The sequence below is a fragment of the Theropithecus gelada genome, chromosome 2 (assembly GCF_003255815.1).
Source record: "Theropithecus gelada isolate Dixy chromosome 2, Tgel_1.0, whole genome shotgun sequence".
Classification (NCBI taxonomy): domain Eukaryota; kingdom Metazoa; phylum Chordata; class Mammalia; order Primates; family Cercopithecidae; genus Theropithecus; species Theropithecus gelada.
This window is the reverse complement of record NC_037669.1, coordinates 50286589-50312335: the sequence shown is the minus strand read 5'-3', so window position 1 is coordinate 50312335 and position 25747 is coordinate 50286589. Positions and strand designations below refer to the sequence as shown.

General features: G+C 54.2%; 1 protein-coding gene across 2 annotated transcripts in view; it reads right to left on the bottom strand.

Moving 5' to 3' along the window:
- GRIP2 (glutamate receptor interacting protein 2) overlaps positions 1–25191 on the bottom strand; it is a 67272-nt gene extending 42081 nt beyond the window's left edge. The window contains exon 1 of one of the 2 annotated variants that reach the window (XM_025376364.1): positions 25035–25191. In XM_025376364.1, the coding sequence (XP_025232149.1) occupies positions 25035–25095 (61 nt within the window). In that variant the 5' untranslated portion in view covers positions 25096–25191. Of the gene's footprint in view, positions 1–9200; positions 9299–25034 lie in introns of those variants that run through there. The other variant, XM_025376365.1, reaches the window with a different exon arrangement.
- Positions 25192–25747: the final 556 nt, after the last annotated feature.

The window sequence follows — 25747 nt, the reverse complement described above, 5'->3', positions numbered from 1 at the left end:
TTTTTTTTTTTTTGAGACAGAGTCTCGCTCTGTCGCCCAGGCTGGAGTGCAGTGGCCGGATCTCAGCTCACTGCAAGCTCCGCCTCCCGGGTTCACGCCATTCTCCTGCCTCAGCCTCCCGAGTAGCTGGGACTACAGGCGCCCGCCACCTCGCCCGGCTAGTTTTTTGTATTTTTTAGTGGAGACGGGGTTTCACCATGTTAGCCCATGTTGGGATGGTCTCGATCTCCTGACCTCGTGATCCGCCCGTCTTGGCCTCCCAAAGTGCTGGGATTACAGGCTTGAGCCACCGCGCCCCGCCGATTTTCTATATACATAATCATATCATCTGTGAAAATGACAGTTTGATTTCTTACTTTCTAAACTTTATGCCTTTCATTTTTCTTATTTGCCCTATTGGACTGGCCAGACCTTCCTTACAAAGTTGATGGGCTGATTACACAGACCATCCTTATCTGCTTGATAGTCTCATTCACTTCATTTCTGATGCCCGAGGTTTTCCTTACTTTCCCGTGACTGCACCTGAGCATTTCAAAGGAGTTGGAAGCTGGAAGGTTGTCTGGTCACCTGCTGGGCCCCAGCCTCCCTGCGGCATCCCTCGTTTTGCACATACCTCATTTTGCGGGGCTCTGCCTGAGTTAAGGGCGGGGTTCAGCCTGATGGGACGTGTTCTGGTTTCTCCTCTATGTGCTGACAGACAGGGGAAGGAAACTCACAGATCCTGCAGCAACCACGCCCTGTGCACACCACCACATTATCTCATTCCACCTCATTCACTTCTCACCGTGGTCTTGGGAGGAGGTAGGTGCTGCAATCACACCCATTTGACAGATGAGGAAACAGGCTCAGAAAAGGGAGGTCTTTGGCCAAAGCAGCGTCTACCAAGAGCTGGAACCAGACCCCAGGCCTGTTTGCGTATTCTACCCTGTGCTCGAGGCCCCATCGACCGGGTTATTTTTTTCATATTCCTCATCTAAGTCTCCTTTCTCAGTACTGGGCTGACACGGGCAAGAGCAGGTGCCAAAAAGAGAAGGGACGCATCATCAAGCTGGTGGGCTCCCTGCGCTGTCTCAGGGCTCAGCCCTCCCAGGCACCTTCTGCTCCTTCCTCAGGCCTCGCCTGAGCCCGCACATGCCCGTGCCTGCCCTTGAAGAAGGGCTCTCCTGCCACCCCAACCTCTGCGGCTCCAGCTTAGCCTAGTGTTAGCAGAAGAGGCTCGGGGGTCAGTCAGGCCTGAGTAGAGATCCTAGCTCTGCCATTCGCCAGCTGTGGGAACTTCGCTCTCCTCCTCCACCTCACACCCATGGAAAGTGAGACCTGACCCAGCGGCCCACGCGCCCTCCCATTCTCAGTGGCAGCGGGAGAAAGGAAGGGAGAAGGTTCAGTCTCCGCAGGTGGCAGAGCCACTTCCCCTACTCTGCTCCAGCCAGGTCTTTTTCATGAAGGGAGCCTCTGATTAGGGTTCAGCCAGGGTTGGCTGGGTCAGTCAGGGTATGAGTGGCCTGAGTCAAGGTCAGGACTCAGCCTGGGCCAGGGTGGGGGCTCAGCCAGAACCGGGAACAGGGCTCAGTCTACGGGAGGTTTCTCAGCCTTAGCACTATGGGTGTTTTTTTGCCAGATGACTCCTTGCGGTGGGGGCTTCTCTTCTGCATTGCAGGAAGCTGAGCAGCATCCCTGGCCTCTAACCACCAGATGCCAGGAGCATCTGTGACCAACAAAAATGACTCCAAACACTGCCAAATGTTCTCTAGGGGAACCATATCGCCCCCAATTGAGAACCATTGCTCTATAGTCAGGAGGGGACTCAACCTGGGTCAGGGGCGGGGCTCAACCTGCTTTAGGGTAGGGGCTCAACCTGGGTCTGGGGCAGGCTCAGCCTGAGTTAAGGGCGGGGCTCAGCCGGATTTAAGGGCTGGGCTCAGCCTGAGTTAAGGGCGAGGCTCAGCCTGAGTCAGATGTGGGGCTCAGCCTGAGTCAGACGTGGGGCTCAACCTGGTTCCTAGCCGGATCCTGCTGAGTTGAGGGCGGGGCTCAGCCTGGTTCCGGGCCGGATCCTGCTGAGTTGAGGGCGGGGCTCAGCCTGAGTCAGTGTTGCTCCTCAACTTGGGCCTACGGAAGCCTGAGAGCGTTCCCACCTGCAGCTGTAACCGCTGAGAAAGGTCCCAGTCGCCAACTACTGTGCTCCGCCAGACCAGGGCTGGGCTCTCTTTGCTTGCCAGCAGCTGATAAATAACAAATCAAATAGCAGTTAAGCTAGGAATCATTTCCAGGTCCCCTGGGGTTGGGTCCTCAGCAGCTCCGCTCATCCCCCTTCCACCTATAGTTCACATCAGCCGCCAAGAATTCAGGCAACACCCCATTAAGTATAATGCCTCCCATTATGGTTTCCTAATACGCACTTCATTTGGATTCAACAAGATGTTTCTGAGCTAATAAAATCAAAAAGACTGGGTTCTATCAACTGTGTGACAGTGAACGTCTCTGGTATTTCATGAGGGCAATTCCGGAATTAAAATATGTCTTATCCTGTGCAGATTAGATTCTGTCCCTGGAAAATCCCTCTGTCTCTCTAGCTGTCTTGGGAAGACCAGAGATAAGCTTGCTAGCTCCAGGTTTATGAACCCTAAGAGGAAAGTGGGGGAGAGAGAAGGATTATCTCTTAAGGAAAGGATAAGGAAGCCAAAATCCAAGTTCACCAAATTCAGAGCAGTGGAATCCCAGAGTGGATGTGGAGCTGTGAGCTCTAATTGTAAAAACAAGTCGGAAATTCAGACGGAGGAACAATGGCACCCCCAAAAGCTGGATGCTGAAGCACAGGGTGCCCAATGTTGGTTGGCGAAGGGGAGGACCCATGCCCTGGGTCTCTGTGGTGCCCTCCAAGTTTGTCTCTGACACTGCCCCTCTTCCCTTTCCTCAGCCCAATATTCAGATTTTGCTCCAGTGCACTACCAGGTGCCAAACTGGATTACAATGACACCTTAGGGACAGCAGAGGTGCAAGAGTCCGCTGGTCTCGACACTGAGTGACCGCAACTCCCTTCCTGCTACAATTTTTGGCTGGTTTGGGGTTCAGGCTGTGAGCCATCTCTTTTCCCAGCTGTCAGAGACTTGACTGTGTGCTGCAAACCAAATCATACTACTGTGCGCAAAGAGTCAGTGGGCAGCAGGCGAGGTCTCGAGAGACTTCCCTAGGGAATGCATGTGCATCTCAGGGTGTGCCCTTGGTGGCCTCTTGTGGAAGTCAAGAAGTCATTCTTGATAGGCGAGTTGCCAGATAAGAGGCTTCTGAGCAGCCAAGATCCCCTGGCATAGTCAGAAAGGTGCCCGGAAGGAATGCTGCAGTGATTGCTGATGCCTGTTCAAAGGGGACATAGGGTTTCCCTTTCACGAACATCCTCAGATGGTGGGGAACTGACGCAGCATCCAAACCAAGAATCAACATAGGGTTAGAATTACCAATTGGTTGCGTGACTCGAGCCGCCATTTCCCCCTCTGTAAAATGGGGGTGTCTCTCCCATGGCTGACTCCAGCTGGCCAGAGCTTGAGAAGTTGAGGGGATTACTTTATTTATAGAAAACCCCTTGGGGGTTCAGACCCCCTCCTCAGAGAACATGCTTGCTCTCCCACTCTCTCTTTTTTGTTCCAGGACCTGGTAATTATATGCTTAGAGATGAAGGCTTTTCAAAAACATCTTTCCCACCAATTTTCAGCTGGAAACGTGCATAAAAAACAGAGATATTTTTATCCATGTTTTTTTTTTTTCCCAGTCTCCTCCTTCCAGCAATGGGCAATTATGAGCTTTTGCCTTCAGTCAATCGTCCTGTAGGAACTCGCTTCAGAGGAAAATTCATTTCCGCAGTGGTGCCAGCCAGTCCCAGCAAATGTGGGGTGTGCAAGTCAGGGGAGGAGGAACAGAGGGAGAAACGTGCTTGGAGCTCAGACCTGTACACCTGGTACTCAGGCCCACGCTGCAGCCAGGGTGGGTGGGTGGGTGGGCTTTTTTTTATTTTATTTCTCTTGAAATCATGGCTAATTTGCCTTCATTATCTCCCTCTCTCTGGGGCCGCAGGGGACTATTGAGCTTTGACAAAGGAAAAAGGAAGTCAACTCCTTGCCAGGCTGCCTTCGCCAGAGTCCTGCCTAAGTGGGGTGGCTGGAAAGAAGCGCAGGGGAGTGGGCGGGACTATAAAGTCAGCCGGCTTTGACTGCTGCCCTGTTCTGCGAGCCTCCTGGAGGGAGGACACAGCACCTGAAAAGGGACCACTGAGAAAACAAAGGTCCAGAGGCTCCACTTGGGGCAAACAGGGCATGGTCTGCAGGGACAGTGGGCTGTCAGCCAGGACCACGCCAGCGCACAGGGACCCTGGGTGCCGAAGAGGACATGGGCGCTAAGCACTCCACCAAGTGACGGTCCAGCCTCGCCCCACTGTGGAAGGGATTGTTGATATGGTGGGAAGGGAGGCATGGGCTTTGGAGTCAGTCCAACTTGGGACTTTGATTTTAAATCGGCTGCCAACTGGCTAACGGATCTGGGACAAGTCACTTCTCTCAGAGCCTCAGACTTCTCCTCTGCAAAATGGGGGTACTGGTGCCCACCCATGGGTTGCTGGGAGGAACTGTGCACGGAAACCATAAAACATGGCAGTTCCCTTCCTGCCTGCTTCCCTCACCTTGTTGAAAAGTTTTCCTAGATCAATCATGACGACAGCTCCTAGTGATTAAGTGCCGGTTTCTGTGCTTCCTAAGCATGATCTCATTTAATCCTCACCACCTTTGAGGTGGTATAATCATGATTCTCATTTTACAGGTGAGGAAACTGAGGCACAGAGCGGTTAAGTGATATCCCATGATAAAGGGCAGGGCCAGGGTTTGAACCCAGGCCTACTGAGGCACAGAGAGGTCAAGGGAACTGCTCAGGGGCACAGAGCTTCTAAGTGGCAGAGCCAGGATTGAAGCCCAGGCCTTCTGGCTTCCTAAGGGGTCTGACCCTACCCTCTGGGCACCTTCCTGCCTACTCCCCCATCCATGCAGGCCTGGAAGGTGCTGTGATGCCTGCAGCCCTAGGGATGTTCAGCTCCAGGCAGAGCCCTAGCTCCTTTGGGCATTCCTCCCTGGCCACTGAGGGCTGGAACAGGCCAAGGGCTCGATGGAGATGCCTCAAAGCCAGTTACAGGCTGACCTCTGAATGACAGTTCCAATCCCCACGGCTGACAAGCCTCCCAGGAAGCCCAGCTTCCATGGCGAGAGCAGCATAGAAAGATCAGATAAGCTCGGCAGAAGCACGTTTTTAAGGGAGACAAAAAGAAATGCATCAATAGATTTAAAAATTTGAAGCCTCATTCATTTGTTGCCAAGGATTGCAAGGAAAAAAACCAGAACTTTAATAAGTAGCACCCAGTGTTGGGCCCTTCCCTGGGCCAGGCCTGCTCTAAGCACTTTATGGATGCTAAGTCAGTTAATTGTCCTAAGAACCACAGGAGGGAGGCTCACCCATTGTCCCCAGTTTACAGATAGGGAGCCTGAGGCCCAGAGAAGCCACTGAGTTGGTGAGCTACAGAGGCACCTGGAACCCAGGGCTCCCTGACCTCACAACAGACCATGTCCTGAACCCTCAGCTCTGCTTTTTCCCTCCAAACAGGAGGGCAACAGACCTCAAATGAGAAGCATCAGGGCACTGGGAAGGCAACAGCTCCAGTACCCCAAGAGCCCCTGAGTTAGGGTTCAGGCACTCACAGGCTGGGTGCATCAGGGCTAGCAGGACCCATGGCATCACCTGGAGAGGCCGCCACCCCCACAATCCTCCTCCACACAGGGGACTTCACCTCCTGATGCTCGCCCTGGCCGGCTCCACTCCAGCACACTGTGCATTTTCTCACTTAATCCTCATAACCAAACTGCCACTTGGGCACTGTTATTCTCCCTATTTTACAGCTGGGAAAACTGAGGCACGGAGATGCCAAGTGACTTGTTCCTGGTTACACAGCCAGAAGTGACAAAGCTGAGATTTGACCCGATGGGCTCACCCCACCTTGGCAACTGCACTATAAATGGAAGCCTTCCTGGCCTGGGCACATCTGTCCTTTCCACCCGAGGCCCACCAGACTCACACCCCCCTAGGGCTGTTCCCTCTGCCCACAAAACTCTTCCCCAGACATCCACAAAACTCCCCTCTCAGCTCCTTCAGGAACTTGTAGAAATATTGCCTCCTCAGGCAGGCCTTCCCCATCCTCCTGTTTGAAGTTACACATGTACCCTGTACCTCCACACCTCCTCTCCGCTCCCCCCGTGCTTCGTGGTCCTCTGGGCAATCAACAGCATCTAACTATGACTGTTTCTACTTGGATGTCAGCTCCAGGGGGCCGGGCTTCTGTCTGTCCGCTCACTGCTGCATGCAGCACAGACAGTATTTGCTGGCATGTAGTATGTGCTCAGCAAATATTTTTTAAATTCAATTCCCATTTACAGATTAGGAGAATGAGAATCAAAGAGGTGGAATGAGTTTCTCAAGGTCAGAGACTAGGAAGAGACAGAGCCAGGATGCAAACTCAGGCGAAGGATTGCCCCATGGCCACCACCCCTGCTGTGGAGTAGGAGGCCAGGCCTGCCCGAGGAGTCTCAGAGCCAAGGGGTAGGCCTGGTGAGGACCCCTCAGAGGACTGGGCAGCCCAGGGCACAGCAGGGGGACCTTCACACATGCACACCCACACCCACTGAGACTTCCCTGCCCCCAGCATGGCAGCAAGCGCCTGCTCAGACCTAGCAGGCCCGGAACAAACATGTCTTTGTGGCTGCGGAGTCAGAGCAGGGCCTCCCGTCCTTGAGGCAGGAGCGTGAACATGGAGAGGGACTTCCTGCCAAAATCTGTGTTCAGGCCTACTGTGTGCCCCAGCCCTAGCCAACTGAGTTAGGTCGCGATCCCTTCCTGCCAGAGCTCTGGGGTTAGTGACAGGAAAACAAGACTCCCTGGAGTGAGACTGGACATGCCCAGGGTGTGGGGCCTGAGAAGGGACCCACCCAGAGCCCATCAGGAGCAGAGAAAGGACACAGGGCTGCCTGGTCCACAGAGCCCAGCTCCAATCCTGACGCTCACTGAGGCACACTGCCAGTGGGCTGACTTCTCAGGGCTGCAGTCTTCTCTGCCAAATGTGGAGGTGTATGGAGTGGCCACCTGTTGGCTGCCCTCACCAGCTCCAGGGGAGGCCACATGACCAGGCCTGGCCAATCAGAGGCTCAGTGATCCGTCAGAGGTGGGCGTGTGATACAAGTTGGACCAATGAGAGCCGTTTCTGGGGCATTTGCTGGAACTACTGGAAATAGGCTCTCTTCCTTAGGGATGGCTGAGCTGGTTGACCTTAAGTTTGAAGGTGCCAGGAACCCTCAAGGAAAGGAAACAGCCTGCCTGGAAATGAAGCTCACTAAAGTGAAGCAGAGCAAGCTACGAAGAGACCCAGAGTCCTAATGATGTTAATTTGGCATCTGGATCCCACTGTGCCTGAAGCTCCATCTTTACACTTTTTGAAAGAAGAGCCTTGGTGCTGATGCAAACTGAAGCAAGTGTGATCATGAGGTTCTGTGATCTGGGGAGGAGACCTAGGATGGGGGCCACAGTGGTGAGGGTAAAGGTCAAGTAAGTCATCAGAGAGAGAAAATGTCAGAGAGATCAGGAAGGGCCTTGAATGCCAGGCTCAGAAGCTGAGCAGATTTGAGTTTTGGCAAGCTTCCTCCCATGGCAGCAAAGGGGTGGAGGCCAGGAGGCCAGGGAGGAGACTGGGCAAAGGCCCAGGTAGTTGATGCTGAGCCTGGGCCAAGGTGGAGGTCATAGGCCCATGAGGAGGGGGAGACACCTCCCTGGCAGTGCCCCAGGTAAGGTCTCCAGGGCACTGCTGCCTTTGTGGCCCTGACCACAGCAGACCAAGGTGACCCCACTCACCTGGGACTTGGGATGAAAGATCAGATGTGACCAGGCCAAGAAGGCAGAGCCTCCGTTTACAGTGCAGTTGCCGAGGAGGGGTGGGCCCATAGGGTCAAATCCCGGCTTTGTCACTTCTGGCTATATAACCTTGAACAAGTCACTTAGAATCTCTCTGCCTCAGTTTTCCCAACTGTAAAATGGGGAGAATAACAGTATCCAAGTGGCAGTGTGGTGATGAGGATTAAATGAGAAAATGCACAGAAAGCTTAGAACAGAGCCTGGCCCAGAGGAAGCTCTCGACAACAGCCAGCTATTATGATTATTAGTGTTATTTTTTCTGGGTTGCTAAGGCTAGGTCCAGAGGTGACCTGGCTCTGCTCCTTGCCATGTGAAGGGAGGTGAGAATCCAAGTCCACTGGGCCCTCAGAAGCAGGGTTGGGGGCTCTGCTGTAAAAGTCATCTGGGTGTCAATCCCAGCTCGGCCACTGCCCTCCCTGAGCCTTGGTTTCCTCCTCTGTCCACTGGGACCACAGTCCCTGCCCTTGGAGCTGTTGTGCAAAGATATGGTAAGAACGTGGGAAGAAACCAGTGAGGCAACCCCAGGGCAGTGAATGCAGTACGTTCTGGTCCGGGCCGCAAGCTCCCTCTTTGGGGGAATAAGGTGAGCCCAGGCCAAGGCTGGAGAGACTCATGAAAAATCGTGTCTGCCCCTCTCTGGGTCCCAGCCTCAGCACACCCAGGAATGTGGCAGCTGTAATCCCCCATCCCACACATTCCCAGAGTCCCAGGGTCTCACCAGCCAGACCCCCAAGCCAGAGTTTCTTCTTCTGCTGAGGTCCAGCCTCCTGCCCACCTGTGCTGGCACAGGAACTCCTCACCACCACCTTGCCTGTGGGCCTTGGGCTCTCACCCCTCTGGGTCAGACACTCACTCCCACCAGGCAGCTGTGCAGATTCTGAGATTGGGCAAAAGGCTTTGCTCACACCCGGATGGGACCAGCCTTCCTCCTACAGGGCTGAGCGCTGCCCTCAGAACCTCGAGACCCGCCTGTTCTGCCTGCCTGTGCCGGACAGCCCTGGGGCAGGCTGAGCTATCCTACTGCAGGACAGTGGCCAGGGTCAGACAGACAGCCCTAGCAAGTGTCCTGCCCCACCCTCCCCAAGCCCTGGGTTTCCAGGGAGTGGCAGTCCCGGGTCTCAGCCATCCAGTCCCCTCTCTCTGGGCAGCAGCTCCAGAGGGACCTATGTGTTCAGCCCCATCACTCTGCCCACAGACCCCCCATTACATACCCGCCTCTCCAGGGGTCTCCCGGCTGAGCCCACACAGCATGTTCGCTATTGTCTCCCCTGCTGCCCACCAACTCCCTCGGGAGCCACGCTGCTCGGCCCTCCCTTCCCTCCCCAGGGAGGGGCTGTGGGAGGGAAGCTCACAGCTCCCACTGGCTGGGCACCGAGTCCACCCACTGCAGCGGGCGGCTCTCTGCTTAAAGGGGACATGGCTGTTGTCAAGGCTGGCTCCAGGACAGGGTTCAACATGCCCCACCCCTGCAGCCTGGGTCTGGACAGGGCGTCTTTGAAGGTGGCATGCCTGGGGCTTCCTCCAGGGCTCTCAGGCAGAGAGAGAGCCTGCTCCTAACTTGCCCTGGGATTTTGGCAAACGACTGCCCCCCCAGGCATCAGTTTTTTCATCTGGAGACAGGGAACAGTGCTTTCCAAACTTTTTTTTCTTTTTTTCTACGTAGCAGATTCCAAGAGAATTTGCACAGAACCCCTAGACATAAGCTAGATGAAGCACAGACTCTTTGACTGCATGAACAATGCCAGGGCATCTCTGCAGTTCTCAGCTTAGAAACCCTTGAGCTCAGAGACCCTCCAGGGCCCTCCCACCAATGTTCCAACTACCTCTCCTAGGTCTCAGTTTTCTCTTGGGTAAGATGGACCCAGTAGCCTGCCACATGGAGTGGCCACCTAGCTTTTTGTGAAGACCAAGTGAGCTGCGTGGAGGATCTGCCCGCCTCTGGGCTTGATAGGCAGGGCCAGCTGGTCACAGGCTCCGGCCACACCTGGCAGGCTCTGCCCCCTCCCAGACTCAGCTGGGCCTTAGCCTTGCACACTCCTGGGATTCCTCCACGTTGGTTAAGGACTGACCAGGCTGATCCTAATGGACACCTGAGGCTCCTCCTCTACCTGTCTGTGAGAAGGGGTGGCAGGCTGCACCCAATTTCCCCTGCTCTCCATCCCACCAGTGTGTGCTGGCACCAACTGAGGGTCAGGCACCAAGAAGGGTGGGGTGATGGTGACACAGGACACTGAATGGTGGGTGTCAAGAACCCGTACAACTGCACAGTGCATTTGGCAAGAGAGAACCAGACAGACAAGGCCTGGCTCCCATGGAGTTCCTGGCCACATGGGAACACACGAGCCTCATATTTCTTCCATGTGTCCTGCAGCTAGTGGGAGAGGGCTGCCCAGTAGTTAGGGACCCGAGGCTTCTTGTGGGCTCCCTCCAGAACAGTGACCCAGCATGGAATTTAACCACAATTCCTGGGCCACTCCACAATGGCTCCTGCCAGTCCGACACCAGTGGCACCTTTAGAATAATCCAGGTTCTAAATCTGGGGCGGGGCTACTTATGCCTTTGTATCTGCAAACTCAAGACCCTACCCTGTCGCCCACTTCCCATGGTGCCTTCCTCTTTGGGCAACTTGAGATCTGTTTCTAGGGGAAGGGTCCAGGTGCCAAGCAAGTTTCCCTTGACCAGCAGTGATGCCAAGGTCTCTGCCACAGTGGGGGTAGTGAGGGTCAGGTTGCAGAGGGAAGACCTGAATTTAGTGGACATTTGCTGGATGACTCAAATCATGCAGGGAAGGGGGTACACACACTCAATGTGGTCACCGGTACCCTGGCAGTGGTCAGAGAGAGGCTCGCCATGAAGACCCTGACCTTCACCAGGGCACAGAGGCCACTTTGGAGCAGTCTTAGCTTCAACCAGGCAGGAAGGGGTGCATGTGAACTGCTCTAACAGACCCTCACCCCACTCACCTCCATTCCCTCCATCTATAGGCTCTTCATTCAGGGAGGACAGGCACGTGGCACCCAGGCCATTGGCGTTAGATCTGCCCCTTCTTTCTCCCTCTTTCTCCCTCTTTCTTTCTCTCTCTCTGTCTCTCTCTCTCTCTCTTTTTTTATTTTCCGAGACAGCGTCTTACTCTGTCATCTGGGCTGGAGTGCAGTGGTACAATCTCCACTCACTGCAACACACTGGCTGGGCTCAGATGATCCTCCCACTTCAGCCTCCCTAGTAGCTGGGACTACAGGCAGGTGCCATCATGCCTGGCTAAGTTTTACATTTTTTGTAGTGATGAGGTTTTCGCCATGTTGCCCAGGCTGGTCTCAAACTCCTGTATCTGCTCCTTCTCAAAAAAAAAAAAAAAAAAAAAAAAAAAAAAAAAAAAAAAAAATTTGCTCCCCATACAGATGCATTTAAATGAGTGATTAAGATTGGTGATTGGAAGCCTTGCCACGTTTCTCTGCTCCTTCTCTTAAAAAAAAAAAAGTTGCTCTCCATACAGATGCATTTAAATGAGTGATTAAGATTGGCAATTGGGGCCGGGCGCGGTGGCTCAAGCCTGTAATTCCAGCACTTTGGGAGGCCGAGACGGGCGGATCACGAGGTCAGGAGATCGAGACCATCCTGGCTAACCCGGTGAAACCCCGTCTCTACTAAAAAAAATACAAAAAACTAGCCGGGCGAGATGGTGGGCGCCTGTAGTCCCAGCTATTCGGGAGGCTGAGGCAGGAGAATGGCGTAAACCCGGAAGGCGGAGCTTGCAGTGAGCTGAGATCTGGCCACGGCACTCCAGCCTGGGCCACAGAGCGAGACTCCGTCTCAAAAAAAAAAAAAAAAAAAGATTGGCAATTGGAAGCCTTGTCAAGTTTCTGGCTCTCTCACTGCTCCTTTGGAGTTTACTTTTGTGGACCCCCAAGCTCCTGGAAAGGTCGTGCCGTGGATTATGGGAGAGCTTCTGTGTGGCGTTTCTCTGAGTGCCTGCCATGCTATGCACTGTAGGACCAAGACAAGGAGGCAGATGGGAAACAGCATCTCCCCTTTGCCCTCTGTCCTCGACGACCTACTGAGCACGTTTTCATGTGATTTTATCCAAGTGCATGTTCAGAAGCAATTATTGGTCCATTTTGGAACAAGACAGAATTTAAATAAACAACTTGGCACAGAGAGGTTAAGCAACTTGCCCAAGGTCACCCAGCTGGTAAGGATGGAGCCAAGTTTCACACTCAGGAGGCCTGGCCCCAGCACTGCTATTCTTAATGGCACTGCTATGGGTTTTAGGATTTCAGGGATTTGTAAAAGCATCTGGGAGTGCAGAGGAAGAGGAATTAGCTCTGTCTGAGAGTCCACTGAGAAGGGTTTTTTTGAACTGACTTTGAAGGATGGGAAGGAGTTTGTCAATGAAGGAAAAAGCCATTGCATGTGTGTGAGTCCATGGCCGAAAGAAGGAAACAGAGATACGGCCAGGCCAGGGGTGGTCTTGCTCCTCCAAGTGCGGTCTGAGGACCAGCAGCATCTGCATCACCCGGAGCTTGTCAGATACGCAGATACTCAGGCCCCACCCAGACCTGCCAAATCAAAAGCTGCATATTAAGAGGGTCCTCAGGTGATGCATATGAAGTTTGAGAAGCGCTGTATTAAGGAGTTTGTCTTTCATCCTGCAGGAAAAGGAGAGCTAAGGATGGCTGTAGTGCAGCGGGGCGAGACAGCTTTGTAAGAATCTCATACATGGAGTGCAGGCTGAGAGTAGGTGAGAGAAGGATTTCCGTCTGGGAGGCGGCCTAGGAATGAGCAGCAAGGGCTCCTTCTAGGACATGAGAGGAGGCAAAGCTGCTGCTTGATCACCCTCCAAAGACAATCCTTCTTGTCCAGTGCTGCCAACTTCAGGGAAGCAGAGGAAAAGGGGAACAGATTGCCTGGGCATGCAAGGTGGCTGGAAGCCAGGCCTGCCAAGCACCCAGGCCACCAGGGGCTCCTGAGGACAGCATCTGACTGCTTCATGTTTCAAATGCTGTGGGTGACACGTGAGGGGGACTAAGCAGCCCAGGGAAGATGGCAGGGCCACTGAGCTGGCAGGTAGCCCCTCTTTGGTCAGGAGGGGCCTGATACGTCCATGTCCCCAGGTTTGTGAGACAATTGGAAGATGGATTCCTGTGTGATCGGGGCACTTGTCCAAACCTCTCTGGACCTCAGCTTTCTTGGCTGTAGAATGAGAATAATGAAAACACTCGCCCCCTAGGGTTGGGAAGACCACGTATTAATGAAACAGGAAGCATTCATCTACTCACTTGCCTGCCAAGAGTCTCAAACTAACACCGCCAAACAGGCCAGAAACAGAATTTCAAGGGACCTAAGCACACAGGTCAGACGTGCCCAGGTTCGAATCCCAGCTCCACCACCCACAAGCTGTGTGACCCTGGGCAAGTCACATCTGTCTGAGATTCACTTTGCCCCTGTGAGGAGTGAGGGTCAGAGAGCTTGGAAGGGTTTTGCAAACTCACGGTCACCATATGCTCTTCCCAATGGAGGCCCAGGCCTGCAGGGCCCTCACATGGTCTCTCAGTGGGGCACCACTGGCACTAGAGTTGGGGCATTCTGCTGTGTGGGGCTGCCTCTCACCCTGCGGGTTCCTAGCATCCCTAGCCCCTCCCACCCAGAGGCTAGTGGCCACTGTGGTTGAGAACCAAGCTCATGCTGCACAGGTGGGAAAACTGAGACCCAGAGAGGGCCTTGTCAGGGGTGCCCCACCAGTACAGCGAGGGCCTGGACCCAGGCCTCTGTCCTTCATCTCAGACTCCAGGGCTGAGTCTGTCATAACACAGGCGAGCCTTGTCCTGAGCCCACCAGGGGCCCTGAGTGACAGCCGGAAATGAAGTCTAGGTGAGAGGGAGGCAGCGATGGCAATTCAAGGACAAGAGAGATAAATCTTTATTGCTCTGGGCTGTCAGTTGCTTCTTCCTCCGACCCTCCTCCCTCCACCCCAGGGGCCAGGCCGGGACAATTGCTCCCTCCCTGCCTGGTCCTCTCAGAACCTGCATCTTGTTGTTAAACATTTCAGCCAGTTAGGCATTATTGTACCCATTTTATAGATGGGGAAACTGAGGCTCAGTCTGGGATTCCACCAGCCACAGGAGAGGGGCACTAGGTGACCCCCTCTTAGGGGGTGCTGTTTGGTCTTGTCCCCACTCTGTCTAAGGTATCCCACATCTCCCCAGCCCCCATGGCCCCTCACCTGACTTCAGAGAAGGCTGGAAGGAGCTTCAGGGGTAGTGCCACCCAGTGGGCTGCCTGAAGCTGTGGGCCTCAGACCCACAGAGCCTGCCAGCCTACAGGAAAACACGCAAAGCCACAGGCCAAGGAGGCTCTGACAGCCGCAAGAGCAAAGCATGGCAGCCGTGTGGACAGACCCAGGAGAGGGGGTTTCCAGAATGTTGAGAAGAGCCACTGTCAACATAATTGGAACAGAGACTCCATGCACCAGGCCTTGTGACCAGCATTTTGCACACATTTTCTCATTTCATCCCAGGAACATCTCCACTTCAGAGATGAGGAAGCCAGGGCCCAGAAAGGTGAAGTCACTTACCCTTAGGCAAAATATCAGGGGGAGCCAGGGTTTGAACCGAGGCCTGCCTGATGGCATCCCCACCCAGTGGCCCTGAGAAATGCACACACCGAACCACTCTCCACAGCCTAGGCATGTGAACACAGTCACGAAGCCCAGGGCAGCCAGCCAGATACAAACACATGTTCAGAGGAGCTGGGAACCCCTGACTGGGTAGGCTCAAGTCACCAGCAGGCCAGGGGCCTGGCCACGGATGGGACAGCTCCCAGGGGCTCCCTCTTGGGTTCCATGCTTCCCTTGACACCCACAATAGCTTCCCTCCTGGAGGAGAGGACATGGGAGTACAGCTGTACGGTGGGCCTCTCTGAGCCTCAGGTTTCTCCTCTAAAATGTGGATGATGAAGTTGTCTGTACTAACAAGGTCTTTGCTGAGAAGCTCAGTGAATGAGCGAAACACCTAGAAAACTATAGCATGTGGGCACAGGGAGATGGCCAGCATGATCATGGCCCTGCCGTGTCTCTCTGGTCACTCATTTGCTCAGAGAATATTTACTAAGCACTTACTACTTTCCAGAGGTCAGCTGGGCCAGAGGTTTCAGCAGTGAACAGAGCAAGCAGACCCTCCCTTCTTAGAGCTTCTGGTCTAGGGAGGACCAGAGATCCAGCAAGAAAAACAGACAGACAGAAGGCATTTGAGATGGTCCTGAGAGCTGTGACAGACATAGTCACGATGTTGGCACACAGAATACAAGGCAGGTGGTCAGGGAGAGCCTCTCAGAGTAGGAAACTTTTAAGTTGAGTCCCAGGTCTCCTTCACCAGCATCTTCACACCCCATAGGGACCTGTGGGTTGGCTAGAGGGAGGGGACTGCTCTGCAGTAACTGCCCAGAGCTGGATGAGAAGGCACAAAGGGAGGAGGAAGTTCCAGGTAGGCCGACCAAGCTTGGGTGCCAGGAGCAGCTGAGGCACAGAGACAAGGTCAGCAGGGGCCAGGGAGAGGAGTTGGGATTCTGTTGAGTGTGAGGGGAGGGTTTTTGGCAGGGTCGTGGTGTGACCTAACTTCTGTTTTGCAATGGCAACTACCGGGAGTGGGCTGCAAGGGTCAGGATGGCACAGGGTGAGGGGTCTGGGGGAGGAAATGGGCCAGGCACTTCAGAGGCAGGAGATCTGGAATCCAGGTCCCTTCTGCTCTGAGCCTCATTTCCTCTTCAGTTAAGCATCAAAGCTCCTCTAATGACAGCCAACAGGGCACGTCTGAGGAACCGCCAGGCAAAACAGGAAGAAAAAGAAAAATGGGCACCAGCTATAAACTGGCGAGGCACAGAGCGTGGAGGGCAAACAGCCCCAAGTTCATGCAGAGGTGTCCCAGCTAACTGTCACCAGAGAAGTGGAAACAGAAACAGCGAGCTCTCACTTGACTCTCCTCAAAATGGCAAATGCTAGAAATGCAGACAAAACCAAGTGCTGGTGAAGATGTGGGGAGACGGAGATGGAAAGTCACAGCACTGCTGGTGGGGGGTAAACTGAGGCAGCCACAGTGGCAGCAGCTGGCAGTGTTAGGAGAAATTCCACGTCTGGCCACCTGTGTCCCAGAATCCTCACTCCTGAAGTTATTGCAGAGTAATTCTACCCCTACCCAGGTCCCTAAGGGGCGTGAACTCTTGAGAATGTTGGTAAAGGTGACCTGGGACTCTATCCTAGGGTAGGGGACAGTTAATGTGGTGACTGCACACTGTGGAGTGTGACACAGCAGTTAGAAGTGCAGCCACATGAATGGATCTTAGAAAACCTGGTGTCACATTAAAGAAAGAAAGGAGGGGAGAAAGGAGGCAGGAAAGATGGAAAGGAAGGAAAGAAGAGAGACAGATGAGATCTACCCTGTGGTATCAGTTATGTATTGAAATGTGGTGTCATTATCTATTGAAAGCAGACACATAAAGCACTATCTATGCTGCAAGGGCACGCACAGACTTAAATACCTATTTCACCTATTTCAAGTGCAAGTTTAGAGGGAAGTAATTTGGGGTGGCGATAGGGCATGAAGGAGAGGAAATAAGATAATACAGAGCCAGATCCGGCACTGGGATGGCCCAGAACAATGTGTGCTTTGAACTGAGAAATTTAGCTCGACCTTTGGAACTTGGAGTTAAAAAATTAAAAATAAATAGGTGCCTCAGATGGCATGTTAGAAGTTGAAACTCTCTCCTGAGGATGCTGCTGGAAGAGTTCGGAGGGAGAGAGGGATAGGGTCAGCGAAGTGTCTTAGAAAACTGACTTGAATGGGTGCTCAAAACGCTCCTGGATGAGGGGTTGGGCCTTGCTGTCTGTCCACCCTCCCCATCCTCCTCCCCTCAGGGGCTACTCTGACTGTCCACCTGCCCTCTCTCTGCCTTCCTAACAGAAAGCAAAACATGGAAATAAATGGACAAAGCTATCGGGGCTCAGGTCCAGGAAAAAGCGGCATTAAACATCTAATCTCAGGATGGCAGTGGCCCCTCCCTGCCCTGTCCTAGAGAAAGTCCCGCACTGGGACTCAAGAGACCCAAGTTCGAAGTCCAGCCACTGCTCACACAGGGCCTACTATAGGCCAAGAACATTACACATGTTGAAATGTCAGCATCTCTTGTAGAAAGAACTACATCCAAATAGGATCTGCTACAAACCGACCCAGAACAAAGGTGGCCACAGAGTCAGGGATGCTCAGAGGAGGAGTCCAGGAAAGCTGCTGGGTGGAGGCGGTGTCTGAGCCAAGCCTTGAGGGACAAAGAAACTCAACACTCAAAGGTAAGGTAGGCAGGGACTTCCAGGGAGAGGGCACAGCCTGGGCAGAGGGTGGGAAGTGGGAAGGAAAGGTACCACCAAAAGGGTCCCCAAAGAGCAGGTGGCTGGCTAGGCACCCAGGGCCGGATTCTGCAGACACAGTTCTGAGGAGAAGAGAGGGCACTGAATCAGGGCATTCCTGGCACTGTGACCGGCCATGTGGATGACATTTAGGAAGGAGCAGGCTCTCCGGAGGCCCCTCCGGTGAAGACACAGAGAGCTTGTGCAGCTGTACACAGGCCAAGCCGTCAGGAGCAGTGCACGGGCCTCCGCACCCTGGAGTTGCTGCAGCGACTCCCCCTTGTGGCTGGTAATCAAGGCATGAGGGTAGTGGACGAGGCTTCGGGAGGGGTGGGCACAGCTGTCATCCTGTGCCTGTGACCGGCTTTGGTCTCAGGGTCAGCCTGTGGCTAACACTGTGCCCGGAGTCCCACCACCCACCCATGGATGAAGCATGACCCTCCGTCCATACGCAAATGTCCTAGAGAGAAGGAAAGGGCCAGCATTTGCTGAGCACCTACTAGATACACAGCACTTTATGTACACTGTCTTATGGAATCTTTCAAGAGTCCTGTGGGATAGACATTGCTATTCCCATGCTACAGTGCGAAACCGAGGTCAAGAGAGGGGAAGGGGCTTTGTCAAGGCGGCCCAACTAGGATGGGCAGAGGGCCAGACCATAAGAACCAGGTGCTCCCTCCTCGAGCCCTTTGTACAGACTCTTCCCTTTGTCTGGAATGTTCTTCCTCATTTTCATCCTTAGAGTCCAGTCTAATACCTCCACCCAGAGGCCCACCCTGGCCACGCGGGGTGTGTCTCTTACCTCCCTCAGCCTTTCCTCCAATGCCTTTCCTCTCAGCCCTTCCTCCACCTTTTCTTTTCCACTAAATGGGAGATCCACAACTGTCTTGCTCACTGATTTCAACCCCATGCCCAGGGCAGGGTTGTGCACACAGTAAGTGCTACACAGGTGTTTGCAGAATGAATGAATGAGAAATATATGATGAATGTACATAATCTCTGAATTGCCATATTGGAAAGAAACCAACAATTCATCCCTTCTAACATGCAGGAATCCTCTCTGCTGTTTAGTACAGCTTGTACACCCCCATAAATGGGAGCTCACCACCTCTGAGCAGCCCACCCTATTCCTGAACAGTTGTAAGGGGCGAGAGTCACTCTGTTATCCCAGCTGCAGCCTGCCTCCCTATGGCTCCCCCTGGTCCCACACCATAGCCTCTGAGCCCTGGCAGGAGAGGCCACAGCTCAGTCTGGATGTGGCTTCAGTGGGGACCCAGTGTGTGGCTGAACACGGTGGTGACCATTCACCCTGTTATTCCAGGGCCACCTCCTGGGGGCTCCCCCAACCAGGAAGAACAAACCATCCTCCCAGATGCCACAACATCTGACCATGCTGGACAGACATCCTTTATGTCCAAGTGGGGAAACTGAGGCTCAGAGAAAATGGGAACATAAGCCTCTAATAATGACAATCCTGGCTGGCCCCTACCCAGCACCCTACAGATTTCATACTACTTCTCGCCTCTAGGGGCGTTTACTTCAGTCCCATGAGGCTGGGCTCATCAATCGTTTCATTTTACAGACAAGGAAACTGGAGCCCAGAGACAGCTCAGTTCTCCGGCTCCTAAGCCTTAAATCACAGTTCAGTTCACACACATTCTCAAAGGGCTTGGTGGACGTGGTGATCACCAGATTCTGTGTCCTCATGGTAGACTTGAATATTGAAAGAGAATCCTGGAGCTGTGAACCCACGGTGGACCCTCGGGCAGGGTGAGAACATGGGAAGGACCATCCAAGGACCCCAGGCTGCCCAGCTGAGAATATGCCAGAGAGATCGGCAGAGGTGTGGGGGTGGGAGACCCGCAGGATTTGGGGGTGGGCCCTGGCAGAGACCATGTGTTTGAGGACAGGGCTTGACCCTGGGATTTCCAGGCCAGTGCCTGCTGCCTGGCAGCTGAGCCCCCTGTGCCCCAAACCGACCAGCCCTCTCCATCCTCCCTGCCTCCCATTCCCAGCACCAAGTAGCAGAGCCTATTCCTACCTTCGAGCCTTTTTATCACCATCCTCCAGGAATGCCCTCTTCCTAATCCCTGTCTGCCAGGCCAAGTCCTACAAGCCCTCCAAGACTGCTGCCTCAGGAAGCCCTCCCGCTGACTGGGGCCTCATCTAGGGCTCCAAGCTCTCGGCACCTCTCAGTCCCACTGTGTGTCAACTCACTGGCCATCCCACACTCTTCTTTGCCCATCTACCCCTAGAAGAAGACACCAGCATGGTGATGAAGTGTGAGGAACATTCTAGTATGCCACCCTCCCTGCAGCAGCACCACTGGGGCCTCAGAGGGGTCCTGAGTTCAAGTCCTGGATCTACCTCCATCTCTGACGGGCTGGATGACCTTGGGCAAAACCAGCCTCCATCTCCCCATGTATAAAATGGGAGTACATGCGTGGCCGCAGGAGAAGTAGGGCTTGCGGTCTTTGGGGGCTGCTTCAGCTCTGGCCTCAGCCAGCCTAGAACCCCTCCACCTCCATCCCCAGCTTGAATTCCAAATGACCCTCGGCTACTTACAAACCCCAAACAAACCTTCCTCAACAAACCCACTCTGCACATGGGCACTGAGACACAGCACAGAGCAAGGATCTTACCCAAGGTCATCCTACAGAGACCCCAGCAGCCCCAATTATGTGGCTGTTAGCGACTGCTGGCCATGTGCCCCGTTTCACCCGCCCACCTGCCCACCACATCTGCTTATGAGTCACCACTACCTCGACCAAGATAGCAAAATGTGAGAATCAGAGAGCCAAGGTTGGCCCAAGGGGAGTGAGTGGGCGGGAAGGGGGAGGCTGCAAGGCTTCCAGACCCAGGAGAGCAGGGGCCCAGAAGGGATACTGAGGCCAGGAGGAACACGGACCTGCCAAGGACCCATGAAGAGTCACGGTCAGCCTCAGTCCCTTGGCTGATGGAGGTGCTTTCTGTTGCATCTGACCATCTCCCCAGTGGGTGGGGAGACAGGGTTGAGAGCCTTCACAATGATCCAGACAATTAAGACAGGCAGATGGTTCTGCTGGACTGAACATTCAAGCCGACAGACGGAGACAATGCCGGGACCTGAGTTGACGAGATCAGCTTGCGTTCCATAGGGAGACACGCGCAAGCAAGGCCAACGTGCAGTTGGGACATTTCGGGAGGGGCTTGACACGTCTGTCTGCTCTGCCCGGCTCAGACCTCCCCAGGCCCTGGGCTCCACTCTGGGCTCTGCTCTGCAAGAGGGACACAGAGAGGATGAGGTACGGACAGAGGTGGCAGCCAGGCGGAGAGGGCAGAGACTGTGTCCTGTGGGGAGCGGGGCTCACAGCCTGGGGCAGGGAGAGGCATCGCTTTTTCTGCAGGGCTGTCCTGGGACAGGAGAAGCAGAGAGAAGGCAGAGGACTCGGGGGAGCCTGGGGAAAGCAGAGGAGTGGCCACATGTTGGGAATACAACCGAGGGGTCCCTTGCACCCAGCAGGGGAGGCTGAATAAGCTGACCGTGAAGGAACGCCCCCAGGGTGAAATGTTTGGAAGTCAGGCGGCCTGGGTAGGCTCATGCTCCAGTACTTCTTTCCTAGGTGTGTGACCTTGGAAACTAACTTCGTCTTTAAGCCTCAGTTTCCTCAGCTGCAAATGGGGTGATTTAGTTCATAACGCACAGGCCTGTTGCAAGGGTGAGAAAGTACATGGGAAGTGCCTGGCACACAGCAAGTGCTCCATAAACGTTTGGGAAACACAGAACAGGTCTAGAGGTTCACTCCAGCCTGCTGGGATTCTGCAATTCCAGGACGCGAGTTTATCCCTGTCTTCTTGATTCAAAAAAAAAAAAAAAAAAATCACCTGGTCTTCGAGCCACTATAGCTGATCTGAAATTCTGGTACCCGCAGGCATGGAGGAGGGCAGAGGCTCAGGAGTGGGGCACTGGAGAGAGAGGGCTCATTTCCACGCTGGGAGTCAGATTTGAGGCCCTGATGTGGCTGCCAGGAGACATGCCAGGAGCCGGATGTGGTGGCGTGTGGGAGGCCAAGGGGAGCCTCATTAAGGAGCGGAAGGAGGGAGTGAATAATTCATCACAGACCAGCACCGCCGAGTGGGCACAGGCAGACAAGCTCAGGAGGGCCAGGACAGGGGCTTATGTCTGTCTTGTTCCCTGTTGCACCCCAAGGGCCTAGAACAATACTTATGACATAATAGGTGCTCAATAAATATTTGTTGAATGAATAAGTGACACAGGCTATTCTCCTGCCTCTACATCCATCAGTTCTGCCCACCCGACAGTCCTGGCTCCTCACCTCCTGCCTGGGCCCCACCCAAGCCTCCTTCCTCCAACCCCACCTATGGTCTGCAGAGCACAGCCAGCGCCTATTCTTTTCTTTCTCTCTCCCTATTTATTTATTTATTTATTTATTTTGGCACAATCTCAGCTCACTGCAATCACTGCCTCCCAAGTTCAAGCGATTCTCTTGCCTCAGCCTTCCAGGTAGCTGGAATTACAGGCATGCACCACCGCGCATGGCTAATTTTTGTATTTTAAGTAGTGATGGGGTTTCACCATGTTAGCCAGGCTGGTCTTGAACTCCTGGCCTCAAGTGATCTGCCCACCTCAGTCTCCCAAAGTTCTGGGATTATAGGCATGAGCTACTACCATACCTGGTCCAGATCCTATTCTAACACTCGAAGCAGTCCTCCACTCTCTGCTGCTCAAGGACTATCCATGGTTCCCACTGCCCCCAGGACAGGGTTCAAGCTCCACAGCCTTTCACCTCCTCCACCCTGCCTCTCTCCTCTCCCCACACCCTTCATGCTGACCAAGGCTCTCATGGGGTCTTGAGGCAGATCTTTCAAGCCTCCAGGCATTTTCTTTTTTTTTAAGAGACGGAGTCTTGCTCTGTCGCCCAGGCTGGAGTGCAGTAGCACCATCTTGGCTCACTACAACCTCTGCCTCCCAGGTCCAAGCGATTCTCCTGTCTCAGCTTCCCAAGTAGCTGGGATTACAGACACGTGCTACCACGTCCAGTTAATTTTTTTAGTAGAGATGGGATTTCACCATATGTTGGCCAGGCTTGTCTCGAACTCCTGACCTCAAGGGATCTGCCCGCCTCGGTCTCCCAAAGTGCTAGGATTACAGGCATGAGCCACTGCGCCTGGCCACCTCCAGGCATTTTCATGAGCTGCTCCCCTGCTTATCTACCTGGCAAACTCTTACTCATCCTTAAATACCCAGCTCTGGGAGTCTCTTTTGACCTCTCTCAAGCAAAATCATTGCTTCCTTCTAGAGGCAATAACTACACCCTTGAGTCTCAGTTTGGAGGACATAGGAGGGGTCTCACATGGCCATGTGGCCCAGGGACCTCTGCCCAAGTATTCAGAGTGAGAAAATGGGTCCTTACCCGGAGAAGATGAGCAACAGGACGGCTCATTAAAATCATATAGGCTGGAAATGGATAAACGTGTCGCCAGGCATTTTTTGAAAAAAAATATTTTGAAGAAGAAAACAGAAGAAACACCTTGCGTTCTCCCATATCTCTTGGATTCTTCTCCCTTGAGGTTTCGTTTTCGTGAATGTTCAGGCTCACTTCATGGGCAAAGCAAGTTCCTTGTGCCTCCCTCAGTGCCCTCCGTGAAGGAGTAGAGAGGGGTCGGGCAGGAGCCTGGCTCAAGTCTGCACACAGTGTGTCCTCAATCAACCAGGCTGAGCCCTCCTCTTTCCTTTGCTTATTTTCTATCAAGAGCTATGCTGGCCCCAGATGTGACTGCCCTGGGGACAGTGGTGTGTACATGGGGAGAGGAAGTAAGTGGTTGGGTCACTACGGGGAAGATGGAATTAAAAATTCCAGGAGTCTACTGTATGTCCCAAACTTCCTCAATTGGCACTGCAATCTCAGAAGGGCAGTTTTTCTTGGGCTCACTTTACCAGGGGAGGAAACTGAGGTTGAGTAGCCGTCCAAGGCCACACAGGGAGTAAGAGCCAGGACAAGATTTGAACCCTGGTCTGTCTGGGCCAATGTAAGCATTTCCTGCATCTCCAAGATGCAGAGCCTGATCCACAGCATGTAGTAGGCTGCTCTCCAAATCTTGGGGAAGCTCAAATCTGAAGTCAACCCAGGATTTCATCTGTCCCTCCAGCCTGGGAGGATCCCACTGGCCTCTTAGGGTCTGTGGAACTGAACAGAGGACAGCAGCCTCAATGGGGGAGGGAGTGTCTCCTGCGGGGGTGGTCTCAGCACAGGAGTCTCTGACCAGACCCAAGGAGAGGGCTGCTCCTGATGTTCTCCAGGCACCAACTGCTCTGCCTCTGTGGACCGGGCTTCCAGGGACTTCCAGGATGTCAGGCCACCAGCTGCCCTGAGGCCAGTGCAGGACCTAGAGCCCTCTGCTGCCGCACGGACACCCACCCCCATCCCCGACACCTCCCTGAGAAAGATGGTCCCTGTGTAGGCACCTCAGAGTCTGGAAAATGCTCAGTTACAAGCTCACTGGCTGGAGAGAGCCTCCGTATGTCAGCTGTCTGGCCTTAGGCAAGTTACTTAACTTCTCTGTGCCTCATTTTCCTCCTCTGCACAATCAGAATGAGGATGGGACCAGCCTTGCAGGGCTACTGTGAGGAATGAATGAGTGAATGCACTGCTTGGCACACAGTGGCACTGAGTGAATGTCTGTCACTGCTGTTCCTGTTGACAGTAAGATGATTCTTGGTCCTAAGCCTGAAGCATAGAGATTGTGAATCCACCACCTCCCTCCTCCCCGTGCTGTAGATGGAGAAATGGCAGCATAGGTGAATCCTGGGGTCACACAGCCTGGGGGGCTTAACTCCAGCTCCTCCCCACCCCCACTCCAATCTTGGTCCCACCCTAAGCCCCCTCCTAGCACTCTGAGGAGCTGAGCATGTGTCCAGTCATGGGACCCCGCACAGGCTGGGGCTCAGCATAGAGTGTCTTGCCCAGAGGCAGGCCGCCTTCACCTAGGTCCCCTGTCCCAACTCTCCACGTTCAGCTCCTCGCTCCCTCCCACCCCTGCTCCCCCACACACAGCTCCCCTGCTAGGCAATCCCGGTCCATCTGGACAGCCTCACGGCCTCAACAGGAAGGAGAGAAAAGGCTGCTGGGGACATGCCCTGGGAAGGGGTGGGGGCGATGAAGGAGACACACAGGAAAGTCCAGAGAGACCCAAGGAGAGACAGTGACAGTGGAAGAGGAACAGAGAAGAGCAAGACAGAGACAGACAGAGTGGGAGAGAGAAGGCAGAGCAGAGGCGGGGGCAGAGAACTGGGTGAAGGAGGGCAGACAGCAGGAGACAGAGACACAGAGAGACCCAGAGGCCAGGCAGAGAGACAGTGGGAGAGAGAGGAGAGAGAGACAGAGAGACAGTGGGAGAGAGAGGAAGAGACCCAGAGAGAGCAGAGAGACCGAGACAGAGCGATGGAGGAGAGAGAGAAGGAAGCAGAGCGGTGGAGAGACGGGTAAGGGAACTGGAGTGGTCTGGGGCAGAGATACAGAGGGAGAGAGAGAGACGCAGCACAGAAACCCAAAAGGCTCCGCGAGAGAGAGGGGGAGGGAGAGCAGGGGTGATTGAGGACAGGCGGGGAGCCCAGGAAGTCCCTCTGGGCCCCTGGCCGTCCACCCAGACTCACCGGCACCTTTTAGCCGCCGCCTCACCACACCCAGCCGCCACTTGAGTGACACCGCCAGCATTGTGCCCTCCTGCCCTCTGGCAGAGCCCTGTGCAGCCTGCCCCAGCCTCCCACGCCTGGAGTCGGCGCTCCTGTGCCCGCTCCAGAGCTGCCTGCGCTAACTGGCACAGGCTGGGCGCTCCCTTCCTCCGCCCTCCGGGAGTTGCTAAAATAGATAATCCTCCCCGGAGCCAGCGGTGGCATTGGTGGCGGCAAGGCCCTTCCTCCACAGCAGCCGGGCCTGGGGAGTACAGCGCCGGATGCTCTGGCCTCTGCAGCAAACCTTCATCAGGCCCCACCCTCAAGTCCTCTTCCCGCCAAAGTGCTCACCTGGCCCACCCCACCTTTTGCTGAAATCTACCAATCCCTTCCTCCCCTCTGCCCTGGGCTGGCTGTTTGATACCTGAAGGCCTTTGCACCTGCAAGGCCCTCCCCCTAGAATGCCCTTCCACTCTAGTGGGGCTCCACGCATCCTCTCTGCCTGGGAATGTTTGCTCCCTTCAGGGCACCCCACCTGCTGGATCTCAACACATTTCATACTAGGTTGAGATTATCTACCTGACCCCAGGAATAAGGAGTTCTGAGACAAGGACAAGAGTCCACTGTCCTGTGTCCCCAGCAGACAACACCGCACTGGGCATGTGATTGGGGCCACCAGAGTAGAACGAGGAGAC